The following is a 15,429-nucleotide window of genomic DNA, read 5'->3' on the forward strand; positions in this document are numbered from 1 at the left end:
AATGAATGAAATTGACGGTTATCTGGCAAATTTAGGTTATGTGCTCAATCTGGATAAATTAGATCTCAAGATGGATTTTGCACTCCATCGGAGTAGTAGCTGTGGGCGTGGCCAGTGTTCAACGGACGATTTCCAAATCTACACCTCCCTTCTGCAGAGGCTTGAGACTTACTGGAGGTTGCAATGAAGCAAAATCTCTTGTACATATTCATTTGAAGCATTCCCAACTTTTAAATGGATGAAACCACGATCAGACAATCCCTAAAATTAGAAGACTCGGTGGTTCATTCTTTCTTGTTGAAATCCTAAAGCCCTTTAGGATTACATGTTGGATTCAGCCAGATACATTTGAATCTTGGTTTTTTGCCTTTAAGAAAAGTAACTTATGTATGCTAACTAGTGCTTGAGGGAAAGCTTCCCTATCCTCTTAGAAATATGCCAAGGAGTATCAGTAGAATATGGATTCCTCTCATGCAAGGAAAGATGCTGTACATTTTAAAATTGTGATCCCCTCTAAAAGTCACCTTTTAAACATTTCTTCCTTCTCTGTGCAGTAGATCACATGTAAAATGGCCCGTTTTATATAGAAGGAAGTCAAACTAACATAACACCCTTCTGCACTAAAGAAATCTCTCATACCTAGAGAGAATTGTACCACCGAGTGGCATGAGAATCACAAAATCACAGTACCCTAGGACTGGAGGGTGGGCACCTTGGGCATCTGGTCGGCCACTTAATTTACAGATGAGATGCAGGCTGGCAACTTGCCCACAGCCCGTCTGTGCTGGTGGCACACCCATGACAAGAGACCAGGCTTCCTGAGGCTGTGTTAGTGTGCTCTTTCCAATCTTGGTTGCCGTCCATTTGTCCTTTTGTTAGCAGTTGGACTTTTTGGCATTTGCTGGATTTGCACATTTTGTTAAGTAGAAAATGACATTTTTTTTTTAGTGCATGAATGATTGAGGTGGAAACAAGAGTGTTATAGAAATACTTGATGGGAGAACTTAAATAAGCAAAATTGACTTTATGTCCGTAGCCCTCTTCTTTTTATAACCAAAAAATAAAGTCTGTGGCAATGTGACCAAATGGCTCATAGCAAATATTTTTGACCTTTCAGAACAGAAGAATCGATAACGGAAGATGACAAGAGGAGGTATGTTTGATATTGAATCTGGCTTTAATTAAGTGAATAATTCTGGCTGTCTTTCATGGATTAATTTAACTCATGGATGTAATTTAACACTGTAGTGCATTGCCAATAGCATTGGTTACACCCAGAAAACTTTTGGCACAGAGAATACAGGTAGGAGCATGTGATCTGAAAAAGAACTTGCCCAGAGTTTATAAGTCTTGCTTTTTTTTTTAAATTTCTTTTTTAATGTTTATTTTGAGAGAGATAGAGTGTAAGTGGGGAGGGGCAGATAGAGTGGGAGACACAGAATCTGAAGCAGGCTCCAGGCTCCGAGCCGTCAGTACAGAGCCCGATGTGGGGCTCGATCTCACAAACAGCAAGATCATGACCTGAGCCGAAGTCGGACACCTAACCAACCGAGCCACCCAGGTGCCCCACGGGCCTTGCTTTCAAGCATGCTCGATTTTTGTCTTTTACACATGGCCTGTCATAGCTGTTTTCCATTCTGTGGCCTTTGGACGTGCTATTTCTCCCTAACTGATGACTTCCTTCATTGTCGCAGCAATGAAGGAGGTGTTCACCTCCACCCTCCCTCTCCTCCTCTGGTTGGCTGCACTCTACTCTCATTTCTCGTTAGCTCTCTCTCCCCTCCTTTTATGTTTATATGTACCTACAGGGAATTATTTCTGTGTGTCCATAGCAACTACCACATTGACCACTCCAAATTCTTGATGACTGTTGACTCATTAACTACCATGTCACTCTATGGATATTTATTACTGTACTAAATTACAAAAATCCCAACTTCTTTTTTTCTTTTCCATTCCAAGTTAAATATCAAAAAAATTCCATTGACATAGCTTTCTTTTCTCATGTAGAGCTTCTTTTTAACATAGAAAACATTGTATTTCCAAGGGCAGTTATATTCTAAATTCTACTTTTGAAAAGTCATGAGTTATTTTAATAATTCTCTAATTGTTGGCAGTATCCCAAGCTTCTATCACTTTTCTGCAAATATTGAGCTCCCTTAATATTGGTCTGATTTTTCTGTATCTGCTTCTTATCACAAAGAAACTATGGAGGGGTATATGTTGGTCTCCCATCTGAAGCTGTCAATATGGTATCCAATCAAACAAAGACTGTACGAAAAAGTAAGTAAAATTGTGATATTTACTTTCTCTAAATATCTGCTCATTTTGTGGGGGAAAATATGAAATTTATGTTTCAGCTTGCCCAGCTCAACCTACGTATTACTTAGTTGCAGTTAACCATGTAGAAAAGCCATTATCTGTTCATTGTAATCATTGGTTGACATTGGCACCCACATCGTGAGAGTAATTCCAGGGCAGAATTTAGCGTCTATTTGTGTTTTTTTTTTTTCCCACGGATAGTTTAAATTTATTGTTAACCTCAGTGACGATTGGTGTGACAGTGATAGCAAATGATTCAGTAAGTTTACGGAGTTCTTCTAGAACATAAAGGTAAGTTCTTGTAATATATTCCTTTTATATGCTGATGGCAGTCTGATGATCGGATGAAAAAACAACTGCCTATTGTATAAGTAAATGAAGCGAGGTCCCTTTTTCTGTTTTAATAAGTAGTAATGGTGGGGCTAATGATGTCTTTTTCATGATAGCGTGCATAACAGCAGCCTCACAGCTAGCTTGTTAAATGTGTGGCTTGTGGTGAAGAGTGCTCATTATCGGCCACCGTACAGTTGTCTGGGGCATCGTTTGAAAGGATTGTTAATATGTATAATTTGCACACAGGCTATGTTACCTTATTTGTAACATACTATAGTTGTTTGTTTCTCATTGTTATTTCTCTGCTTTATGATCTGGACTAGCACATACATATATGTCACTAGTATTCATCATTTTATAGGAAACTAGAATATGTTCTTTATAATCTGGTCATTTAACTTTTCTTAATTTTCTCTTTAAGATTAGAAGAAAATATCATGACTCAATGATCAAGAGGTACTGTATGTTTTCTAAGTAATTGTACATATTTAGCCTTGATGAGTGATATTGCTATGTATATACGGATGAATAGATATTATTGCTATGTATTTCTAAGAAATCTTGAACTTCAAGATTAGGTAGGCGGGGTCACATCTTGGGGTTAACTCTAGGAAATGGAGCATGTGATATTGTAGAGGGGTCTTTGATAATTAGATCAATTTTCTTTGCAGTTAATTTTATTTTTCATTTCTTTTTGTTTCAAATGCAACTTAATTCATTTAGTAAGAACAAGCTAAGTGTTTACCTAAAACACAGAGGTGTCACTTTTCGTTACCAAAAACTGAGGGGCTGAGACTTTGGAAATGACAGATAGGGAGAGACCAGAGAGGCTGGGACTGGGAATTAGATCAGGATCAATATTAAGTGTTCGGCAGTAGCCAGGGTTCATACAGAGCAGAGATGTAGAGATGGGCAGTCCTCAGTATACAGAGATTCCCTTATGCAGGTGGGAAGAGTAAAACCATAGACCAAGTTTACAGGTTGGGTATTACAAAACACGTCCAGTATGCACAGAAGCAACCACTGTGTAAAAGATGAGGCATTGTGGACCTGCTATCCTGGCAGAGAGCCTAGAGTTAGAGTTATCATAAGACAAGCAAGAACAAGGACAGGAAAAAAGTTTTCCTTTATTCACTATGTGTGCCGGTCTCTAAAAGATCCCCAGTAGCATTTCCATAGAGGCAGAAAGTCTCACTCCACCTGTCCCATGACACATATGATGCTTAGATCCCTGCTGCCTCTCAGTCTTGCTGAATGACATCCAGCCTCTTGAACATCCTGTGATCAGGAATGCCCTCTCTCCTGAGACAGCCCATTCTCTTTGGGAGTAAGACAACCTTGGATTTGAATTCAGGCTCTTTCACTTATTAGATGGGCAAGTTACTTTCCCCTCGTAGCCTCTGTTTTATAATCTGTAAAATGGCACTAATGCTTAGCTTGAAGGGTGTTGTTAGGATTCAGTATGAAATAAATGGTAGTTTCTGCAATCGTTGTCATCATTAGCATCATCATCATCATCTTCCATCATACTATTTTTTGTAACCAGAATCCAGCCTTTGGCAGACCCAAAGCAAAACTGATTTGAGACTGAACCAACTTCTTGCTCATGGCCAGTTACTGGAGTTGGTGTTTGAGACGGGGAGGGATCACAGAATAAGCTTACAGGTGCAGACAAATAAGCTTTCCCACTGGGGGACAGGGACCCAGAAACCGTAATCAGTTTCTCCCTGACAAGATATACAACAATCTTGGGTAGACACTTCTTCAAAGACTTTCTCCTCAAGGCAAAAGCATCATGGAGCTTTATTCCCTAGTGCCCATGACCACGTCATAGAGTGTTGAGTTTCTTTTTGGGAATTGGCTGGAGATTTTCTATTTCTAGTATTTTTTAATATTTATTTATTTTTGAGGGAGAGAGAGAGTGAGCACAAGCAGGGGAGGGCCAGAGAGAGAGGGAGACACAGAATCCGAAGCAGGCTCCAGGCTCTGAGCTGTCAGCCCAGAGCCCAATGCAGGGCTTGAACTCATGAACCACGAGATCATGACCTCAGCTGAAGTCAGATGCATAACCAACTGAGCCACCCAGGCGCCTCTGTTTCTAGAATTTCTAATAGAGTTCTAACCCTCTAGATTCCCTGCTAGTTTTCCCCTGTGCAGAAATGCTTTTGTTATTTGCTTCGAGTAGAAAAGATAATCTAATTGCAAGCAAGCATATGTTATTCTCCTCAAAATGGGTTGTATTTCAAAAAGTACAGGAATAGAGTGGAAAGAGGTGTCTTGAGATGTGTATCAGGAGACTCAGGAGCTCTGTTACTAATGCATGACCTTAGAGGAAGCCCTTACCTTCTCTCAGGTTTTCTCAATATCTGTTTTCTCATGGGACAGCTGGACAAGATAGATGGTGGTTCGACTTTGTGTATATGAAATTCCCTGATAACAATTTAACAATCTTGCTGGTAAACCAGCCCACGACTTCTAAAATACCTCTTTACTGCTCATGACTGTAAACACATACTATTTTATTGCCATCCCACTCTCTTTGAATTGCCTGAGAAGTTTTCTAAGTTGAAAGGCTCTCCTTTTTCCGTAGTTGCTAAGCATCACTTCCCTGTGATATGTCTGAGCTCATGGCTCTCTGGGCTTAAGTTATTGTTCAGAAACCCCGAGAAGACTGTCCTTTGCAGAGAAAAATACTTCTTGGAAAGGATCGGAGACTTTTTAGACCTAGCATGTACAGAATCTCTCGAAATAACGCCACTCGGTGACCAGAGCTCAAAGTTAATTTGGTTACTTTTTGAAACAAACTGCGTAATGATTTCAGAATCTCCTGCAAGACTTCTGTCTTGCTACAAAAGTATAGTTTCTTCTACAGATGACTCTTGGGTGAAAGTTGTGCCCATCTAGATGTGTGGAGTACTCCCAGCCCAGACAAGCTTGAGTGATGCTCTCAGATGCCCATGGAGGGCCTGGCTGAAGCAGATTCCCTTGGGAGAGCTGGAGATAGTGTGGATGGCTACACCTCTGCCAGCAGGGTTTGGCCAAGTAGGAAAGAAACGATGTTATGGCTGAGCGGTCTGTGTCTTTAATTTGGGTGATGTTGATGTGCAGCTGGTCTGGGCATTGTCATATCATATATATATATGTGTGTGTGTGTGTGTGTGTGTGTATTTTTTTAATGTTTATTTTTGAGAGACACTGAGTGAGAGCAGGGGAGGGGCAGAGAGAGAGGGAGACAGAATCTGAAGCAGGTTCCAGGCTCCAAGCTGTCAGCACGGAGCCCGACGCGGGGCTCGAACTCACGAACCGAGAGATCATGACCTGAGCCGAAGTCAGACACTTAAACTACTGAGCCACCCAGGCGCCGCTTATCGTGTCATATTTTAATTCTAAGCCCGTAAGTCTCTTTCCCCACTGCTCTTTGTCTCTTTATATATGTGTCATCAGTGCTTCGCACTGTGCTGGCCACATATTTAGACTTAAATAAGTATTGAGTGAATCTTGAATGTGTGTTTTACTGAAAGGAAGAATAAGTAAGTAATTTAGCTGAAATTATCAGCTAAAAAACCAGCTTAAAGCTGATATTTGTTTTCCCTGAGTTGTACTTTTTTTAAGCTCGCTAACTCTTTCCCCCTTTGACGTTTGTTGTCTTCACAGCTTGCTCGTTAAGATTTGGAAGGAATTGCACCCCATGGGACATCATAATGTGCACAGAAATTCCCGAGGAAATTCTAAATAGTCACCTGCTTCGCCTCCCCTCCCCACCCAGATTCCTAAGTCTGTAGTTGAAACATGGGTACATGTTGAATGTCGTGGTGCTAGACAGGAAGTGGGTGAACAGTACATGGGCAGATGGGACTTTCTGGGGTCCACCTGTGGAAGACAAGCTGACACAAGCTGGTGCCTGGAGCCAGCCTGCTATGCCTGGCAGCATCGTCACCTTGGCCACTCGACACAGCTCATGAAGATCATGTCTTTTCACTGATACTTTTTTGATAGTTTTTATATAACAAAATCCTTATTCTAGTTATGACTTCAGATACTAAGGCACTATACGTGAACTCCCTAAAGTAATATATTTGTGTGTTACCTTTCACTATTTTTAGGTCACGTTAATTTTTAGCTGTAATAATGGTTAAGTTGATTCTTACTGTTACCTCTTTCCCTTTTTTACCTTTTGGTTTTCAGCTTTATGTAAGCGTCAGAGAATTTCTTCAGTTGGGAACGGTGTGTCTTATGTTGCAATATTTAAAAATAAGCCACTGAAATTTGCATGCCCCACGCGTGTTTCGATTAACTTTGTTTTCTTTAGCCGAAGGCTCATGTCACCCTGGATCCTTCGTATCCATCGATTCTCCCGTTCTCATCATGTTAATTCTATACTCTCTTCGAGGATTTGTGACTGATGGTTCGTGGGGTGTATGGAAAGTTCTTTATTTGAGGATGTGTGGCCGCTTAGTATTGCAATGTAGATTACTCAGTTTACCGATGTATTTCAACAATTAAAACATTTTTAATCCCTCTTCACCTGGATTTCTTAATTGTTTTTTAAAAGATCACTTTCAAAGAAGTCACACATGGCCTTGTGATATATAGATACTGTATCAGTGTATAAAGCTAACAATGTATATAACCCAGTTGCCTTGAAGAATCAGAATTTTTCATAAGGAAGACATTGTCTCACATATCTGGTCTGTGACAACCACTGGGATGTCAAATTGATAAATATATATCGAAAGTGCTTTTCTGAGCAGGTGGCCAGAGCGGAGTCTTGGATCTTGCTTCGAGTGGTTGCTGGCTGCATCTGGGGTGTCATGAGCCATGGGACCTAGCTCTGAGGAAAGAGTAAATCTGGGAGATCTGTGTGGTCCTAATAGCTGTTGTCAATATTTTATCAGGACAGTTTATTGGGAGGAGGTTCAAGATGGCAACGTAGAAAGATCCTGAACTCATCTCCTCCCACGTGCACAGCAGACTACATCTGCACGTGAAGCAGCTCCCTCTGCAAAGGACCTGAAAGCTAGCTGAACCGCGCCTCCACAACAAAGGATAGAAGCGCCACACGGAATGGGGAGGAGGGGCACAGTCATGCTCTTGCAAGCAGCTCCACCCTAGGCACAGAGACCAGCAGCTGGGAAGGGTCTCACTGATACAGAGCTTGTCCCTGAGGAGGGAGGGGTTTTGCTCCACATCAGGTAACCCAGCCCTTGGGAACTGCGTCAGAGAGATGAACCCTCAAAGCACCTGGCCTTGAAAACCAACAGGGCTGACTTCCAGGAGAACCAGAGGGCTTTAGGGAATGAAAAATCCCCTCTCTTAAAGGGCTTACACACAGACCCACTCATCCCAGGACCCAGCACAAAAGTAAGTGTAAAAGATGCTTAGATCATATGCGTAGGGGACTCATTTGTTAATCTTGCAGCATCTGCCAGAGAGACGGGAATCTGTTGGGAGTCTCTGGGGACAGACGTGCTGGCAGACACCATTTTTGCATTCTACTTCTGCCTTGTTGGGACTAGTGCTGACGGTCGCCATTTTTGTACCCCACCCCCCAAGCCTGCTAGCTCTGGTGGAAGTGTCCTGCCTGCAGGTACGGCAGCCAAAGCCCACCCAGCTCCAGCTGAGTGCCCTGCCCCCATGGCCCACTGTGCCAGCCACAGGGCATGTGCAGCCCACACAAGGGTCACGGAGCACCTGGCTTTGGTGGGAACGGGCAATTGTGTTTCTAGACCCGTTGGACAATCAGTCCTTGATGGGTTGCCACCCCCCAGGGCACTGCACAAGCAGAGGACTGAAACCTACCTCCAGGGTTCATGTGAAAAAGGAGATTTTCTTGTCCTGGAGCCTCAGTCCGAGGGGCAGGCTTCTAGGCTTCTGGTTTGCCACATATTCTTAGGCTACAGAGGTGCCCCCAGGGAAGATGGGCAGGAAGATAACCGTATTGGAGCTCTCCCTTGGCCTCCTAACAGCTGGCTGATAATCTCCCAGAAAGCCATGAGTTTTGCAGTTGTGCCCCTGGGGATGCCTCCAGATTTCCTGGTCTGGAAAGTCTGCAGGGTTTAGGATTGCAGACCCACAAGACTGTATATGTGATATACCTTGAAAGGTGCTCCCTGTGGATCTAGATGGCTTACTCTTACGTAAAAGAACTAGGAAAAGAACAAATGAAACCCAAAGAAAGGAAATAATAAGGTGGAGATAAATGAAATAGAGACTAAAAGGATAGTAGAAGAGATCAGTGAAGTGAAGAGTTGGTTCTTTGGAACTGTAGATGAGCTAACATATAGGCTAACATACCTAAAATCAAAAATGAAAGAGAAGTTACAACTGATACTATGGAAATACAAGGATCGTAATAGACTACTACAAACAAACTACTTCTATATAGTAGTTTAGTATACTACAAACGTACTACTATATGCCAGCAAACTGGACAATCTGGAAGAAGTGGATAAATTCCTAGAAATATACAATCTTCCATGACTGAATCTTGAGAAAACAGAAAAATCTGAATAAGCCAATGGCCAGTAAAGAGATTGAATCAGTAACCAAAACTTCCCAACAAACAAAAGGACCAAGTGGCTTCACTGGTGAATTCTATTAAACATTCAAAGATGTAATACCTATTCTTCTCAGACAAGGACCCCACAGTGTAGAACGTTACAGGCCAGCACAATAATCCTGATGAACATAGATGCAAAAGTCCTCAACGAAACAAATACTAGCAAACCAAATTCAGCAATACATTAAAAGGATCACACACCATGATCAAGGTTGGTCTATCCCAGAGATGCAAGGATGATCAACATCCACAAATTAGTCCATATGATACACCAATTTAACATTTGTATGTCAGAATAAGCTGTTGTGTGGAAAGAAGCCTGAATGAGAGGCAGGGAGACTCCAAAGCAAACACAGAGAACTGCCTAAGTTCCTAAGGACATGATAGTCCTGGGGCCATTGTGCCACGGGGAGTGTGAGTTGGCTTCTGTGAAACAAATTCGTGGCCCTGTGATCGGTTCTTCCCTTCGCTTTGGCTTAGGTTGCTGTCTGTCCCTGGATGCCAAGACACATTCTCACTTTTCCATTTACACTGCTTACCACCCTGGTCTCGTCTCACACGAACCTAGAATTGTATGAAAGCCTGTTGAACTTTTAACATGATAAAAGAACACTGAAGGTAAGAGTAAGACATGGTCATAATATCCATCCCCCTGTCCCCTAATGGCATTTCGGTGGAACAGCAGCAGTTTATCCCATTAAGGATAACAGATTAACTTTGTGAAAACGTTTAATTTTGACATAATTTTAGCTTTATAGAGGAGTGTAAAGTTGGCAAGGACAATTCCCATATGCTTCCCCTAATGCTAACGTCTTACACAGATTTGTCAAAACTAAGAAATTAAATATTGGTACAATCTACAGACTTTAGTGGGATTCTGTTAGTTTGGGCATAAAGGTCCTTCCTCTTGTTCCAGGATCCAATCCGAGGTTCCATTGCATTCCATTATATTAGGTCCTCCTGGCTCCTTAGTCTCCCCATTCTGGCAGTTCTCTCAGTCTTGCCTTGTTTTTTCATGACCTTTACACTTTTGGGGCCTCCTGATAGATATTTTGTAGCATGTCTCGCAATTTGGATTTGTCTGTGTTCTTATGGTTAGACTGCGGTTTTAGATTTTGGGGTAGAATACCACACAGGTGATGCCCCCCCCCCCCCCCCCCCATCACACATCGTATCTCATGATTTCACCACAGCTTGTTGCTGGTGATAATGACCATCATCACTTGGTTGGTTAGGGGGGCATCTGTCAGGTTTTTCCACTGTAAGGTTTCTAATTTTTCTTTTCCAAACTCTGGTCCTTATAAAATGAGTTACCATGTTTAGAACATACTCAAAGGAAAGGAGAATAAAGCTCTACCTCCTGGAGGAAGGAATATCGAGGAATTTTTAGACATTTGTTAACAAGCACTACAGTAGTAAGTATTTTGGGGGAGATACTTGGAGACTCTGAAAATGTCCTGTTTCTTCTTAAAGGTTTGCCCACTAATTGTAGCATTCACTCTCAGATGTTGCCTGTAGCATTTATTACTATAGTGTTTCAGTGCTGGTTTTCTACTTTCCTCATTCCGTCAGATGTATTATTTGGAATTCTTCTCTAAGGAATATTTGTCTGTTCTCCCCTATTTACTTATTTGGTTAATCACTTATTTATATCAGTATTGATGGATATTTATTTTGTTCTTTAGATTATAATCTGATACTGTCACTATTTTATTGCTCAAATTCTTTGAGCTTTGACCATTGGTAGTTCTTCAGGTTGGTTCTTTTTTTTTTTTTTTTTTTTTTTAATGTTTATTTATTTTGAGAAAGGGGTAGGGGCAGAGAGAGAGGGAGAGAGAGAGAATCCCAAGCAGGCTCTGCACTGTCAGGGCAGATTCCAACACAGGGCTGAGCCACCCAGGCACCCCCAGATTGGTTCTTGACATGGCTTATTTCCCCCCCACCCCCCTGCCTTAGGTTGACTTTTGGTAGCAAGCTGGCCTACAAAATAAAAATCCAAGTCAAAAGTTAAAGCATACTCCTAAAACTTCATCAATTTTATTATAAATGAATAGTGATTTCCATATTATGACAAGTCTTAACATTTTTCTTCAACTAGACATTACTTAAATTTAGAACCTTGTGATTCTCACATGCTAATAATACTTGCCACCCACTTACCTCTGTCTTAAGGCGAATGATTATAATATTTATTAAGGACTGCAAGAATCTTGAGTGAAAGACTTAAAGTAGGAGATCTATTAACATTAAGATCTTTCAAAAGAAAAGTGAGAGATTAGTGAAGCCTTAAAAATGCCTGAAAGCTAAGAGGTAACATCTTTTCAAACAATATATCCTGGTTGTTTGCAAGATTATTATTTAAAAATACTAACAGAGAGATGAGTTTCAGAAATTTTCTGATTAATAGATTAGAGAAGGCTTTCTTAAGAAACTTTCTGAGCTAGGGCACATTTACTCCTAGACTTAGTTAAGAAAGACGACTAGAGTTTAGTTTTGGAAGAAACTGAATCTGGGATGTAGAAGTCTGGTTTTGGCAGGTACAACTAACTTCTGAGGTGTTACTGAAGAATGGCTGGCCTGATAAATTGAGTTCTCAAAAGTGACCTGGAGTAAGGCTTGGGGGGAGAGAGGCAGAATGATAGAAGATGCTAAGTTAGCATGACGGGCAAGCTGTCTCTGCCTGTTTGAATTGGTAAGAGCTTGAAGAAGAAGCGAAAAGGTTCAGTTTTGCAAATGAGAGCTTTGTGTAGTCATATGGTATCCATGTCCAAGGTTGTGAGGAATTTCAGGGGTGAAAAGTTCTGTAAGAGACTCATTCCCAGGAAGACATTTGCTTATTTGCTTATTTTTACATAATGCATGCGATGACTTCAAACAGTACAAAGTGATGTGCTTTTCCATAGATTGTGTTCTAGTACCCAGTTCTGATTTTCAGTTGCTCATCAGCCGTCATCGGTCAAGTTCTCGCTGTGCCCCAGGTGGGTATTAGTTGTTAACAGTATGGTTGAAAGTCCCTGCATGCTAGGCTCTTTAGACTAGTGAGGATATACCCGGTAACCTGCAATGTACACAGAGCCATGCCCAGTGCTGGCATGGATTACTCTGGGAGCACAGAACAGGGGCAGCTAAGTCAGAAAAGATTAGAAAAGATTCCCCAGAGGGCAGTCCTCTGCAGAACCACATGAGAGAGGGTAAGCTGGCCAGCCAGAGGTGGGAGAAGAAAGAGGCTTCAGGCGCAGAACCTCAGGCACAAAGAAGGCACTGAGGGTCCTTGGCATATCCTGGGAGCTGCTAGGAGTTCATCTTGGCTGGATGGGAGCTGATGGTAATGGGGTGAGAGGGGCGATAAGGTGAGCTTGTGAGGCACTTCATAAGCCACACTAGAACTTCTAAAAGCTGTGGGAAGGCACTGAGGGAGAGAAGCAGTGGTGGAGCTTGTGTTCTGGGTCCTTCCATTTACCTGTTGTGTGGGGGCCGTCGGAAGGTTTCGTCCTGCTGTCTATCCCAGCTCCAGGTTTGTGGTCTCTCTGTGGGAGGCATGAATGATATTATTAGGTCTAGATGGTGAAGGTGGGGCTTTCCTATTTAATCTGTCATACAACACACTTGGAGTTTTCAGATACAGTGCAATTTGTGGAAAGGTTTGAGGCAACCAAGAGTTTGATAAGGTTCGCCCCTTACACGAGACCATACCTTCAAGACTGGGAGAGATGACTGTTTATCTAATGCATAGACACCAACATGGAGAATCAAGGAAAATGAAGAAACATAGGAATATGTTCCAAATGAAAGGTTCCATCACGAATATCAGAAACATTGCATTAAGGCAGGGTCATGCCCCTCCCAGCACCAAGTATGACCAGGTACTTAGTAATTAGGTGTTTGAGAATGTTGAAATCATCCTGTTGTTTCTTTTATTTCTTCCATATTTATTTTTTCCATATCTTTTTCCACAAAACCATTCTATTAAATGAAGACAAGCTTCTTTGTCCAGTGGAGACTTTACACTTAGGTAACTTAGCACTCGACTGCGTATTTTGCTTATTCTCTACATATGTAATATTGAAGTACTCAGACTCCTTAGAAGGCAGGTATATTCGTGTATATTTGTATTCAATTGTATATTCTTTTCCATTCTTAGAATTGGGTCCCCTAGACCCACTATGAAGAAATGGCCTTATGTTGGTAGGGAAAGCAAAATAATTCGTGGCTCTCTCCCACACAAGAAGCAACTATGGTGTCTTTTCTACAGTAGTCATACCTTTGAGACAATTTTAAGGTCTTTGGCAAGTCATTTGGGTTTTCTTGCACCTTGGCAAATTGCAGTGAATGGTACAAAATCTATTCTAGTTCTCTTCTAAGATTGTTAGCAGAATTCATTGATTGATTGATTCATTTATCCAACAATAATTTCCTGAGTGTCTACTCTGCCTGTCATTGTTTCAGGCATTGGAGATGCAGCGGTGAACAAATCCTATAACATCGCTTATGTTTTACAAAGGAGACACACACTAAATACACACACACACACACACACACACACACACACACACACACACATTATAGTTTGTGAGAGTAATAAGTTCTATGGGGAAGACTAAACCAGAGAAGAGGGAATAAAGAGTTAGTTGGGAAGGTGGGAATTATAACTTTAATGTTTTCTTTTGAGAGAGGGAGAGAAAGAGAATGAGCAGAGGAGGGCAGAGAGAGAGAGAGAAAGAGAGAGGGACAGAGGATTGGAAGCAGGCTCTGCATTGACAGCAGCAAACTCGATGTAGGGCTCGAACTCATAAACCATGAGATCGTGACCTGAGCCAAAGTTGAACACTCAACTGACTGAGCCACCACTCAGGTACCTCATGGGAATTGTAACTTTAATCTTAAATAGAGTGATCAGGGAATTTTTCACTGTAAATATGATGCTTGAATCAAAGACCTGAAGAAGTAGCTATTACCCATGTGGTATCCAGAGAACGAGCATTTTAAATTTTTTTTTTCAACGTTTATTTATTTTTGGGACAGAGAGAGACAGAGCATGAACGGGGGAGGGGCAGAGAGAGAGGGAGACACAGAATCGGAAACAGGCTCCAGGCTCCGAGCCATCAGCCCAGAGCCCGACGCGGGGCTCGAACTCACGGACCGCGAGATCGTGACCTGGCTGAAGGATGCTTAACCGACTGTGCCACCCAGGCGCCCCAGGACGAGCATTTTAAAGAGAAGAGAGGGACAAGTTAAAATACCTCATGCAGGCATGTGTCTTCAGTGTTTGAAAAGGGCAAAGAATTCAGTGTGGCTGGGCAAAAATCGCAAATGGGAGAGAAATAGGGGAGGCTAGAGGGCTGCTAGGGAAGAGATTTTGGAGGAAGATTAGGTCTGTTGTTGACCAATGGCTTTGTAAGTTACTCATATATTTTAGAATAAAAATTGTATATATTTAAGATATACAACACAATTTGATATAAATACAGTCAAGCTAATTAACACATTACCTCCTTCATATAGTTCCTTCTTTGTGTGTGATGAGATCACTCAAGATCTCTCTTGGCCTATTTCCAGTATTTAATGCAATATTATTAAGTATAGTCATTATGCTGTACATTAGATCTCTAGACTTACTCATCCTACATAACTAACTTTATACTCTTGACTAACGTCTCCTCATTTCCTCCATTCTCCCAGCCCCTGGCAGCCATCATTCTACTCTCTGCTTTTATGAGTACAATCTTTTTTTTTTTTAGATTACACCATAAGTGAGATCATATAGTATCTATCTTTCTCTGTCTGTATTACTTTACTTAGCAAAATGTCTTCTAGATTCATCCATGTAGGTATCAATGGCAGGATTTCCTTTTTCATGGCTGAATAATATTCCATTATATCTATATATCTATATATCTATATCTATATATAACATACAATAATATAAAAATATAACAGCATAATATATATCTATAATGGAATATTATATAAACTATATATATTATTACATATCTTCTTTCTTCTTTATGCTCTCATCTGTTGATGGACACTTGGATTGTTTCTATGTCTTGGCTACTGTAAGTAATGCTGCAATGAGCATCTCATTGAGATACTGATTCCATTTCCTTTGGATATATACCTGGAAGCAGGAATTACTGGTAGTTCTGTATTTAATTTTTTGAGGGAACTCCATATTTTCCCATAATGTCTATGATAATTTACATTCCCATCAATAG

General features: G+C 41.2%; 1 protein-coding gene across 2 annotated transcripts in view; it reads left to right on the top strand.

Annotated features, from left to right (window-relative positions):
• CB4H12orf75 (chromosome B4 C12orf75 homolog) overlaps positions 1-7,179 on the top strand; it is a 38,296-nt gene extending 31,117 nt beyond the window's left edge. Inside the window, exons 2-5 of one of the 2 annotated variants that reach the window (XM_053226681.1) lie at positions 1,118-1,153; positions 2,204-2,283; positions 3,077-3,111; positions 6,965-7,179. In XM_053226681.1, the coding sequence (XP_053082656.1) occupies positions 1,118-1,153; positions 2,204-2,283; positions 3,077-3,081 (121 nt within the window). In that variant the 3' untranslated portion in view covers positions 3,082-3,111; positions 6,965-7,179. Of the gene's footprint in view, positions 1-1,117; positions 1,154-2,203; positions 2,284-3,076; positions 3,112-6,309 lie in introns of both variants that reach the window. The other variant, XM_027070944.2, reaches the window with a different exon arrangement.
• Positions 7,180-15,429: the final 8,250 nt, after the last annotated feature.

Source organism: Acinonyx jubatus, chromosome B4 (genome assembly GCF_027475565.1).
Source record: "Acinonyx jubatus isolate Ajub_Pintada_27869175 chromosome B4, VMU_Ajub_asm_v1.0, whole genome shotgun sequence".
Taxonomy (NCBI): Eukaryota; Metazoa; Chordata; class Mammalia; order Carnivora; family Felidae; genus Acinonyx; species Acinonyx jubatus.